This window comes from Parasteatoda tepidariorum, chromosome 10 (genome assembly GCF_982258835.1).
Source record: "Parasteatoda tepidariorum strain Cologne lab strain chromosome 10, Ptep-v5.0, whole genome shotgun sequence".
Taxonomy (NCBI): Eukaryota; Metazoa; Arthropoda; class Arachnida; order Araneae; family Theridiidae; genus Parasteatoda; species Parasteatoda tepidariorum.
Genome location: NC_141764.1, coordinates 1,137,514 through 1,150,986, shown reverse-complemented (window position 1 = coordinate 1,150,986; position 13,473 = coordinate 1,137,514). Strand labels below are relative to the sequence as shown.

The 13,473-nt window shown below is 28.9% G+C and overlaps 1 protein-coding gene across 2 annotated transcripts in view; it reads left to right on the top strand.

Moving 5' to 3' along the window:
• The first annotated feature begins 9,992 nt into the window (after positions 1-9,992).
• The window catches only part of LOC107440862 (uncharacterized), a 30,438-nt gene continuing 26,957 nt past the window's right edge, over positions 9,993-13,473 (top strand). For both annotated transcript variants that reach the window (XM_016053926.5, XM_016053925.5), the window contains exon 1: positions 9,993-10,273. In XM_016053926.5, the coding sequence (XP_015909412.1) occupies positions 10,132-10,273 (142 nt within the window). In that variant the 5' untranslated portion in view covers positions 9,993-10,131. The remainder of the gene's footprint in view (positions 10,274-13,473) is intronic.

Below are 13,473 nucleotides of genomic sequence, written 5' to 3'. Positions count from 1 at the left end.
TTTCGTGGTCTTCCTCTCCATGTAAACCAAATGCGGGTTGGTTCCATTAAAAAGTCCTCCTCGAAGGCATATTTCTTCCAATACTTGATCCAGGAGTTCCCTTGTCTTCTGGATTGGGTTCAAAATGACAAGGCTTCGGAGTTGAACATTAGCAGTCGTAAACCCAAAAAATTGGGTCTTCTGTTCAATGACGGTTATAATATAAAATAAAATATTATAATTAATGGTTATTATAAATAATGGTTTAAAAAAAATTTTTAAGATTAAGATGCATATATTTTACTTCGCCAAATGTAAGTGCTTATATTATTTCGAATTTCTCTTTTATGTATCAAAACTTTACTCGTAGTCTAAAAAATGTCATTACTAACAAGGGAAACTAGAGAAGTGTGACTCGCCAATTTTAAAATAAACTAGTGGGATGTATGCCTTATGAAGAATAATTTTAGGGGGCAACATTCGTTTCGGCCCATAGAAGGGCCTACGAAAGATAAAAAATAATTCAATATATAGAAAAATCCATATTTTATTACTTCAATGCAGACTATTAGTTATTACAATTATCTCATACTCCAATGAATTTGCAATTAATTGGTTAATTAATTAACTAGCTAATTAATTAATTAATCAGAAAATTAATTAATTATTAATTAATTAATTTGCAATTACATACTCCGATTGATTTGGAAAAATTTTTGAAAGAAAAAAATTAAAAACTTATGATGCCAATTTTTTTTTTAAATTAACCCAACAGGTTTTTCTGAAAAACTAAAAATATGTAAAATTTACGAAATCAATTTTGACAGTGAATATGCATTATATAGTACGTGAAAGTGCCCCAAAATTAATTGGAGTACGAGATAATTACAATAACTAATAGTCTGCATTGAAGTAATAAAATCGTTTCTATATATTGAATTATTTTTTATCTCTCATAGGACCTTCTATGGGCCGAAACGAATATTGCCCCCTAAATTTATTCCTCATAAGGAATACATCCCACTAGTTTATTTCAAAATTGGCGAGTCACACTTCCCTAGTTTCCCTTGTAAGATCTCCGTTATTTTATTTCTTTTATGTTGGCAGGTATGCTTTAATATCAATGAAATCAGATTTAAAAAATACCCTTATCGTAAGTATGAACCATAGCATTTATAATTTTACAAAAAATATTGCAATGTATAAATATTTTAAAAAATAAATGGTTTTGTACTATTAAACGTGATTTATTAAAAAAGGACACCGGCATTGTAGTATCATCCTCATAAAAGAATGTTAGCAAAGCAGACCTTTTTTCTTAGTTGCAAAATACAATTTACTACAAAATTCTGAATATTTCATTTGATTTTCCCGCGCACGCGCAGTATAAGATAATTACTTTAACTAGTCATATCTTGCATAGTTTTTAACGAATTTTTTTTTTACAATTTTTTAATTAATTTTTGATTGCTCCAAAAATTTTGATTAATTTTATTAAATATTTTTTAAAGTTATTCTAAAAAAAAAAGAAAAAAGTGTCCACATTTCCCTAAATTTTAATGCAGTTACTGCTAATAACAGTCAAAGTAATCGGTGCTAGCTTATTGCTAGATTTTATGACATAGGATGCTCAAAAATACTTGTTTTCTTCCTTAATTTATTCTCGGTCACTGAAAGCTTTAAAACTTATGGCTGAGTATGAAAAATCGCATGAACTAATCACCTATAAAGTTACAAAATAATCCTCTGAGAAATTATTGATAAATTTTAAATTTTTTTTAAAAACTCATTCAAAACTCATCAAAAGTGTCTCTATCATTATTTTAAGGTACTTTATTTAAAGAGATTTATCTTTTAATTGATATAAACTTTATGGATTCAAATTTTAACTTCATCAACACAAATCGATGATGATTAATTGAATTTTTTTCTGTTTGAGAAAATATTGAGGGTTACTTCTGGAAAATTTTAATTTTTGAGCATATATCCGCTTCCCCCGCCATTGAAGATTATACCATCATTGCATTAGTTAAGCCAAATCAAAATATCACTCTAGTTAAAAAATAAAAAAACATATATTAAGGATTCTACTTGATGCATTGCACTGATCATTTATCTCATATATGTCCAATTTTTAAAATTATACTTTATTATACAGAATAAATGAGCAATTACGTACAGTGGCGTAGTTTTAATGTATGTTTGAGGGGGTTATCTTCTGTTGTTGTTGTAGTAGTCGTCGGCTATTGAGACAGATAAGGTACTATTACTCCCGTTTTCATGTGGCGCCATCTATGGCCAAGAATTTGATTTCTACCACACCCATACGTCACACTCGTTTATTGGGTAGACCCAGTCATACATCCATTCATTCCTCCACAGATCGTAATTTTGACCTGGATCAGAGAATGATCAATCTCCAATGCAGTACCCCCAGAATTATAATTTGTTATGGGAACATGGATGGCTTAGTGACCCGACAGATTTACCGTGCACCAGTCACCATTTACTGCACGGAGAGTTATCGGCCCTTCCAGAGTCTTTAGAATAAATATATATATATATATATATATATATATATATATATATATATATATATATATATATATATATATATATATATATATATATATATATATATATATATATATATATATATATATATATATATATATATATATATATATATTCTAAATGTTTAAATTACAACAAATGAATAATGGAAACTTTTTTACTTCTATATCCTGTTTACAGGACAATAGCTCATTTATCAAGCAAAAATACGCGACTGGTCCCCAAAAATACGGCACTGATTACGTATATTCAGCACCTAATATTGACATTACAATTACGCCTCTTAGACACCCGCTAATAAGTATATAATTTTGAGATTGATAATTTGAAAATTATAAATAAATATTTAGGGAAAATGTACGGCTTCATGCAATTAATAAAATCATTTAATAAAATTGCGGCGTTACTTCCACTATGAATGTTAAATACCTATTCCCTAGTATATAACACATGTTAACTCGACTCTATCTTGAGGTACCTTTTGATAGATGAAGAATAATATAGTCGATAATCATTCTCCTTCATTGGTGACCCGGACGTGATATGAACTAGCCAACATTGATGGATGGTCCACATTAAACAGTTGGTTTGCTTAAAAAATATATTTCTCAAAGAAAAAAAAAATCCGGTGAAGTAAATATTCTCTCGGTCAATAAACAATAATGTAATAAATAAATAAATAATGAGCGAAATGTTATAAAACAAAAATGAAAAGAAAAAAAGATAATGAGCGAAATGCTATTAAGGAATAAAAAATAAATGAAGAAAGAAATAATGAGCAAAAATGATATAGCTAAGTAAACAACATAAATCAACTAGTCGTTCATCATATTCTACAACAAATAAAATTCTAGAAAGTATGTAATGTGACTTAACTACCACTATAAATATTAAATACCAATTCCCCAGTATATAAGACATGTTAACTCGAGTTTTGAGGTACTTTTTGACAGATGAAGGTTGACATAGTCGATAATTAAATCCCTTTAAAATCAAAATCAAAAATAGATCATCAAAAATAGAAAAATAGAAAATCAAAAATAGATCATCATAGAATTTAATTTTATAATAATGATAAAAAAATCCAATTAACTAATTATAATCTGTGGTAGGAACGACTGACCACTCGGAATATGGAATTCTATCTCGCGCTTTTTGGATCAGCAGGTTGGAGGTTTAGACTACAGTCATCAGGTTGATTAAAGAACATTTTTCAGAATATAACAAACTAAACTTTGTTCGTAATATAATCGCAATAAGTGATTTTAATGCATTTCTGCAATTCTTTTACTCTGCAAAATTTCCAAGAGATGACGGTACACAGAATAGTAAGTTGTGAGAAATTTATGTTATCCAGGAAAATTATTTATATTTATTTATCATATTTATTAATAACTATTATTTGCTAACACAAAAAGGCGGATTAAAAAAATACATAAAGTGAGTTTATTTTGTTCTGTAAACAAACAATTAGGCATTGTAATTTTTTTAAATATTTTTGTAAGTTGTTCCTGTATGCAACTATAGATGACAGCACTAGAAATAGATAGTAAAATCCGTTTTTCACAAAAATTAAGATTACAGTGTGATTTCAAAATGTCTGGTGTCGCCATCTGGGAAATTTTATAATAACATTTCTATATGTTCAAGCAGACAATCGTAATTTTTGTGATAACGTTTAAGTTTTTAATTTTTTTAACTCGTAATCAGAAAATATTTCATTATACTTCCATAATATCTTTAAAAACGTAGGTGAAAAAAACTCAAATTATGAAAATAAAATAAAGTAATTATATTTTTAAAATATCTCTTACTTAATTTTTAAACCTGTAATTTAATTCAGTAAGATTTATTAACTTAATATTCGTACAAGCCTTATGTGATCAGCTAATATGAATTCAAATAAATATTAAATAATTCATAAATTAAAATCATTATTATTGAAAACTTCACGTAAATTAGTAATTTTATTTGAAAATAAATAGCGAAAAATAATTTCCAAAAATAAATAAATGAGTAACATATTTATTTATTTTTGTTACTAATATACATCTATATTCATTTTGCTATTATTAATACTTATCTATTTATAATAAATAAGTATTTCAGATGACTTATTTATTATAAATGAATAAATAAGTAATCTGAAATATTTTTGGGGCAAATTTGAATTCGACAGATTACTACAACCCATTCAATTTCTTATTAAAAATTAATAAGAAATTAATTTATTCAATATTGATCTTTCATTTTTGTATTAATTAGATTCCAAGTGTATTTTAATCATCTTTAAACTTAATAAACGTTTCTCTTAAACATTTATAAACAGAAAAAAATGTTTTGACTTTAACAATACACATTTTACATCCTTCTAAATCAATTATTTCTCGAGAAAATGTCCAAACATAAATAAATGATAATTGAATAAATAAAAATACAAACTATTTGCTACAGAATGCTAGGAATTGTTTATTTAAATAAAGTAGCATTGTTTTTTTTTTCACTTATAGCTTATTATTCTTAGGGAAGAAAAAATAGTACACTAATTAATTTTTTTTAGAATAATAGGAGACTCCGCTTCCTGTTCTTTTCGCTCATCAACTCTCGTAATTGTTTCGAATTCATCATTGAAAATGAATAAAGATAAATTGCATAAAAAAACACTTAAACAAGCAATAGATTTTGAACAAATAGGAATTTTGAAAAAAAAAAGAAAAAAAATTATTGTTAAGTTTATAATCCAAAATGGTCAAAACTAACATTCGAAATTTAAATTTTTTTTGTTCGTTTAAGCTCATGGTACATTTTTTTACACATCTTGAAAATTTTAAGTTCCTAAATCTCATAGATTTTGTGCTAAAAAGTAAGAAAAAAAATTGAGAAAAAAATTGCAAAACACCCCTAAAAATTACAGTACTTTTCGAATCATTTGGAATTTCGAAAAAATTTCAGCCGTAAGTTCCTTAACAAATATGGCTTTTTCCACATGCCAAATTTCAACTTTGTTAGCATTCCTGTGGCTTGTAGATCGGCCCGCATGGTATTTCTTTTTAACAAGTTCAACAGTTTTTTTTTTTTTTACTAATTATCGAATGCTATTTTTTTTTGTTCCATCGTAGTCCTTGGACCCTTTTCTACACACCTTGGTCCAGAACTATTATCATGTTCTTTAATTGAGAATTATTAACTGTTAAATTTATTGGGAAAAATATATCATACTGTGTCGCTCTACAGGCCACAGAAATGCAACTACCGAATTGAAATTTGGCATACTGAAGGGGCCATATTTGTTTATGAACTTAATATAGAGTGCTTTTCGAAATTCCAATCTGCTACAAGTTATTGGAATTTTATTTCCGAATTTTTTCTCACTTTTTATTTTGCTTTGCGTTATAATTTTCCTTGCTGCTCCAAATCTATAAGATCTTCAGATAATTTCGATGGTGTATAGAACAATATACAAGGAGTTCGATGGAATAAAAAAAAAAAAAAATACGATTTGATTGTTAGTCTGAGAATTATTAACTGTTAAACTTAAGTAAAAAAAAAATGTTGCTTCCTTGAAATATGATTACAGAGTTAAAATTTGATTTACTGATATGACCGTTTTGTATTATAATTTCAACGAGAGTTTTTTTTTTCTTTCGAAATTTTCATTTGTTAGAAAGTTATTATAAATTTAAGTGCTTTTTCGTGATTTTTTTTAAAGCTTTTCTGCTTTAAATACTGACTATATTTCCATTGTTATTAAAAATGCATTTCTCATCAAGAGATCTTTATTTCTTTATTTTATAAGCTCGTGCTCGAGTAAATGCCAATCAAAAGTAGCAAGCGAAAGAGAGGGTGAGAGACTGTACATATTGCCAGTATCTCAAAGTATATCAAAGTACAAATTGCCAGTATCTCAAAGTATATCAAAGTACAAATTGCCAGTATCTCAAAGGCTAACTGAGAAAATTAAATTATTCGTGTGTAAGTTAAGGGAACTTGTTTATACAAAGAGGAAAAATTTACGTTTAACAATTCTTTATTTTTTTAAATTCTTTTTCATAATAATAGAGGAAACTTTTCAGTTGCTATGAAAAGTTGATTAATAAAGAAAGTTTTGCATTTTCCGAAATTTAAAAAACTATCCTTGAAAATATAAAAATCATCGCATTTTCAATATTTTTTGTCCATAACTATTCAACCGCTTTTTGAATTTCGTTTTAAAAAATTGCACTGCTTAATTGCATTGTTAAGATTTGCATAGATAATAAGGTACTTACAAGAAGAAGAAGAAGAAGACATCTCATACCCACACATGTGACCTATGATGCCAACCGATCGTTACTAAGTCAAATGGCGTGTTAAAAACTTGAGCTTTCTCCACATAGTTATAGAATGTTAAATACAGAGAGAATATCGCTCATCAAATTTGTTGAAATATAATTCTTTCTCATCTATGTCTTCTTATTAACTTACATTTATTATTTGTTTATGCTTTTTATTGTAACCGCGATATATTTTCGTTTTGTGCATACCTGGCAACTGTGAGGAATTATTAGTTTCTTTATGTTCTACATGACTTCATGTCAGTCTTTCTGTTAAGTAAGAAATATATCGTGAGCGAATTGAAATCTTCGTGTAAGAATATAGAATGTGTCACATATGAGGAACTGATACTTGATGGGCTTAAGTTACTCAAAACGGAATGGAAAGCACAGTTGCTAACGTAAACAAAGCCACGTTTCAACAACCCATCAGGATCAAGGTACCCACACTACATCACTTGCAGGTATTCCATTACTTAAAAAAAAAATTTTTTTTCATTAAAGAATTCAGAGTACTCTTATTGTCTTTCATTCGGTACTTTAAAATATCGTCTACTCAAAATGATATTTTATATGAGGTTTCCGAACCAATATAATGGGCGAAAAGAATATTCGGAGGGCAGTTTTTTTATTTAGCGCAATGTACAGTGAGCAAAATCAGAAAAAAAACTTTTGATATGATCTTAAAAAACTATCTTTGATGATTAGATGGACTCTTATCATAATTCAAATAAGAGAAGCAGTTCGAGTCCCTTAAAACTAATTTCACTTTTTTTACGAATTTCCACAAATTTTCTTACTATATAACCCTTTGACGCAGAATTTTCAGTTAACCATATTTTTTCTCTCATTATTTTGTATTAATTTAGTTCGTAATGAGTGGAAAAATATTAAATGTAGCATTATATTAATTTATGGCTAAGAAATATAGCATGAAACACGGGTATCTTTTTCTGCATTAAAGCTAAAATATTCCAATGACGGCCCACTACCAAACAATAATTTTTTTTCAAATTAGTCTTAATTTGCCGCTATTCAGAAGAAATAAAAACAATAATTTATTATTGAAATTTCTATAACTTACAAAACCAATTATTAAAAAATTGTTCAACATGAACGTAAAAAAAAGTAAAACTACTTTTTTCGGATTTTATATTTTAGTACAAATGGTGACGGGTGCACTTTAAATCTGCTGGGTCACAAAGTCCTCCATCTTCCCATAACAAATTATACCTCTAGGGTATTGAATTTGAGATGGATCGCTCTCTGGTTCAGGCCAAAATTACAATCCGTGGAATGAATGAATGGGTCCGCCCTACAAACGGGCGTGACGCATGGGTGTGGAAGAAGTCGAATTCCTGGTTATAGATGGCACCCCTGAAAAAGCAAGAACAATCGCACCCCCTCTTCCGTAATTACCGACTACAAAAGCAGTACATACAACCATAATTCAGGTAATCTATTAGATTATCTGAATCTCTATGAGATTCAGATTATCTATAATCCATTTAGATAATCTAATAATATTTGGTTTATTAGACGCACTGTAAGATTCTAATGTAAAATTGTAATTATCAAGAGATACTATACAGCTGTATTGTTTTTATTCGGAGGAAACCAGTTTGAACTTGTTCACGCTCCTGTAACATTAGGTTAACAATAAATAAATATATAGGAAATAAAATATGTAAATTAATAGGAAGTATATAAGTATATAAAAAATTTCCTGAATAAAAATCCATTTTATTTATGTTTAAATATAAAAGTAATGCCTGTAAACTCGTCTAAATCATGTCATTGTTAAAACACTACAGAAAGTCTAATAATTTAATCTCATTATTATAATAGACTAATATAATGCTTGATATAATAAATGTTCTATATTTATATAATATATCGTCTAATGCAGGGGTCCCCAACCTTTTTGTACCTAAGAGCAAATGCCAGAATATCGGTCGAATGGCGGGCGGGCACCATTTATTTCTTCAAGATAAATTCATAGTTGGTAGACATAGGTAATACTGCACACTACATATAATGCACACAAAATTTAATTTTAGAAGTTAATTCATTATATGAATATAATTAGTATTAATATTCTTGTGTAAAATAAATGATTACTAAATTGCTTGCAAAACATACAAAGTATAGTCAGTATAGAAGTCAGCTATATACATAGTATAGAAGTCAGCTATATTTTACTTTGTGCTTATATCTGTGGGGATGCAGGTCGTTTTCCTGGCGATTTCTATTTTGGTTGTGTTTATCATCAATATTGAAAAAGCAAAAAAAAAAATAAATAATAATAATAAATAAATAAAAAAAATTTTTTATAGCATTTAATGGGAAAATGAAAAACTGAAATATTTTATCATTGGGCACAAGCAGCGGGCGCACCTAGACCGATCAACGGGCGCCATGGTGCCCGCGGGCATAGGGTTGGGGACCCCTACTCTAATGTATCCAATCATCGAATTTATATTATATATCGTCTCATTTAACCCATTGATACACTAAGGTAAACAAGTGCAAACAGTCACATAAAAACAATAAAGCTGTATAGAGTATCACCTGATAATTAAGATTTTACACAGAATCTTACAGTGTGTCTAATAATTTAACCAGGGACTGTACATGTTTGTTAGTTCTGAAGGCACGTTGAGGTCACAGAAAAATTTGAGTTTATGAAGATACTGTTGATTCACTATGCAAATTCAAGCACCGGGCATGCGATGAATGTAATTTGGAGCTTTGTTACATAAACAACTGAAATTGTTGCTCTAGAGATAAGTTTTCGGTCAATGTTCCAATAACTCGGTTACAGAAACATGATACGTCACGAAGTGACCATTCTGACATTAAGTGAGGCACTTTTCATCGTCATTTACACTGATTTCAGTAAAAGTAAAATATGCTTATATTTCCTCAATGGATGTAACGCATCACTGATCAACAATTATTTTCTTTATTTCTTCTTTCAAGGTCCTCCGTAACTGATGCCTCAAGTTGAACTGATTCCTACTTTTTTTTGTCTTTTTTCTTTTTACTAGAATTGACAGCATGTCGCTGACCAGCGGTGACTGAATTTGTAACTACAAACACAAAAAAAAACAAAAAACAAAAAAAAAAAGAACGTTATGTCTATGAATGCATTTTCCTCGGGTGTGCAATGAAGCTTGACGGATCGTTTGATTCCAGCCTCATTTTTAGTGACTGAGAAAGATGGATTAAAGAATATTTTTAACATTTTGTGTGTTCGAACAGAATGAGTCGAGACTCGCATCGAACGCTGTCCTCCGGCAGCAGTAGACACCGGTCGACGGTGGATCGTCATTCAGCAAAGGGAAGGAACACCAAATGCATCATCACTATCGGAATTCTATTGCCACTTTGTGCAGCAGTTATTGGTAAATATATTACTTTTCTCACTTTTTACATTTATTACCCATTGACAAAATGAGTCTTGTTTTGGATCTGATGGCGTCCACACTCTTTTCAACTGTGTTCAAGAGTAATAGTAAACAGTGCGCATGCGTTGCTATGGCGACCGCTGCTGTTTTTATATTTATTTTTACTAGCAGGCATTTTTAATGTATTTGCATATAATAATAATTTAAAGTACTTTTTTATATTCCTTTTATTAATAACGTATAATGACTGACTTGACGGTGATTTCAATGAATGCTGAATGAATGAATGAAGAAGGAAAAGTATTTTGTGAAACACGTTCATAGGATATGAAAATCAATCCAACGACAAACATCAATTGATGACAGTTTTTGCAACCTCATGATTCGAAATGTTTAACGGAGTCAATCCAGAAAGAAAAAGCATTTGACCATTGGGTAACCAGTGGTATGGTGGTAACCAGTGGCATCGTTACATGGAGTGAAAAACCAAGAAAACCTCCCACGGTTAGCCAGACGGCAAGGGGACTCTAACCCATGAATCGTCGGCCACTGAAGATATTTTACGTCAGCACTGTGGTCGGTGCAAGTCGGGTGCGGAATATGTACCAACCAGTTATTGCCAGGATTCGACCCAGTTCACCTTAGCGAGCGCTCTAAGGATTCATCATTAGTGATGATTCATAAACAATGCTTGTGCTCGCACACCCTAAACAGCCACAAACGCTCTTGTTAGTTCAAGTCATAAATTTCTTTCTGCTCTTTCATGTTGTTCACGATAAAATTTGATGAAAACTTTTCCATTTATACAAGTCTAAGTGAGTTCAATGTATATTTAATCTTTGATTTGTTGGAAAATTGTTAACTGTTGAACTTGCACTAGTTACAATTCGCTTGTTTTTCTTCAAGCTTCAAGATTAGCAGTTCATTTTCATTCCGCTCTGCAGCCCACGAAAATACAACAACAGAGTTGAAACGAGTATCATTGTTATTGAAAAAGAGAAAAAAATTAAACAAATAGCTCTGTTAACGGTGAATCTTTTTGAGAGCATTTTTTCTCTTTTCACTGCCTTTTCAAAAATAAAGTTGTCATACAATCTTTTTTTCGGAAATCGAAATAAGGAGGACCCAATGAGAGGAATACATTTTGCCAAAGGGTAGTAATTATTGCTATTGAAAAAAGCACCAATTGTATTGAATAGAAAAAGTGAAAAAATGTTCAAATGTGAGTTTTAATTATGCCGAATGAAAGAGACAGTGAGGTTTCTAATTATTGTCAACGAGAGTTTAAATGTATGCCAATTAAAGCAAGAATTGTATCCATTTAAAAAAAAGTCGATTCAAACGATTGTTTAAATTTATGTCAGTGAAAGCAAAGTTTTTAAAAGAGTGAAAGTAAAATCAAAAGTCGAACTTGAGAGCCGAGTGATTAATAGAGTGTATCCTTAATCTCGCATTTCTATTAGATTAAAACTACTTTAAAAAATGAAAGGAACTGTAATCCTCTTAAAAAGATTAAATGATTTTTTCACAGGAAGATAATGTGCAGTTAAGAAAATGGGCGTTCTGAAAAGATGGTTCCTTTTTCAAGTCCATGAACAAAATTGCTTCAATTTTTATTCGTATCATAAATTAGTCCTTTGTCTCTGAAAAAAAAGTATTTAAAGTGTAAAACAAAGAGCGTTAAATAATTACTTTCGGTAGTAGGCTGATACTTGGTTTTATTCAACTGGGTCGGAAAAAAATTGGGAATACATATAATACCGTGAATGACAGAAATCGAGAGAATGTCGACTTTCACCGGTGAATGTCAACAATCACTTTGGTGAATGTCCGAACCACTAAGAATGATTCATAGAACGTGAAGATCTGATCATTTGATCAAGAGAAGTAAAAGGGATCCATTCTGTTATTTTATGCAATGAACATTTATTAATTGTCATTCCATAGAATGACAACTGAAGAAGTCATTTAATCCATCATTCGAAAATATTTGTAATTGCTGGGAATTTCATCAATTAAGACTTAGAAAGATATTTGCGTAAAAAAATAAATGTATTTATTCCATAAATAAATTTCGGAAAACTAAACATGTTATTTAAAATAACTACATTAAAAATGCTTTGTAATGAATTAGAAACTAATACCAATATTTTACGAGCCTTTGCTTCATCAATACACACTTTTCTCAAAAGATCATGGCTCCTGATTTTTTTTTCTTCAAATAAAAAATAAAAAAAAAAATTTTCTTTTAAAAATCTAAATTGAATTTTTTTGACTTACATTCAAGTACACTGTAAGAACTTTGATTTATGATTAAAAAAACTTTATAAATGTTTAATCAAAATTAAATTAATATTAAAACTATATTATAACCATATTTTAGAAACTATAAATACCTAAAACAATTTTTCATTATAATACATACCTTTGAATGCATAGCAATCATTTCGAAAAAAATGCAAGATTGAAATTTAAAGACTAGATGAAATAGACAGTTTAAAGAATAATTTAACTATTAAAACAAAGTTTCAATTACCAAACCGTAATTATAATTTAAATTTGTGATTTTTTTTCTCTTAATTTTTAAAATGGCAAAATAAATGTAACAGATTGTGTTTATAAATGTATCAAAAATAATTCTTTCAATCTTAAGAATCAAAAGATTTTTAAAAATCTAGTTTCGTCAACTAAAATTAATTAAAGCAGCAATTGATTTAAAATAAATTTTAAAACTAAAAAAAGAAAATAATGAAGTATTAATGATTTAAACCACTGTTTTTAACTGTTTAAATCAATATATATATAAAAAAAATCATTTGATTTAAATCAATGTTTTTTTTTAGAAAAAATCATTTGATTTAAATCGTGATTTAAATCAAATTGATTTAAATCAACAAACCCTGCAAATGATAAGAAATTTTTGATGAACTAGTGATTTAAGATACTACATATTGACTTTGAACATGATATGCGTTCTAAAATTATTCACTTAATACTAATTTTAGTCCGTAATACAATTTACAATTATAAGTTTCACTTAAAACAAACTAAACTAACTAAACTAAATTAACTATATTAGAATCCGAGTTTCCTTGATATGAATTTATTTCGGAATATTAACCTTTGTAATATGGGAAGCGAAATATATATTCATATTAGCATTCTATGAATAATGGAACTGCATAAACAGTTCAATT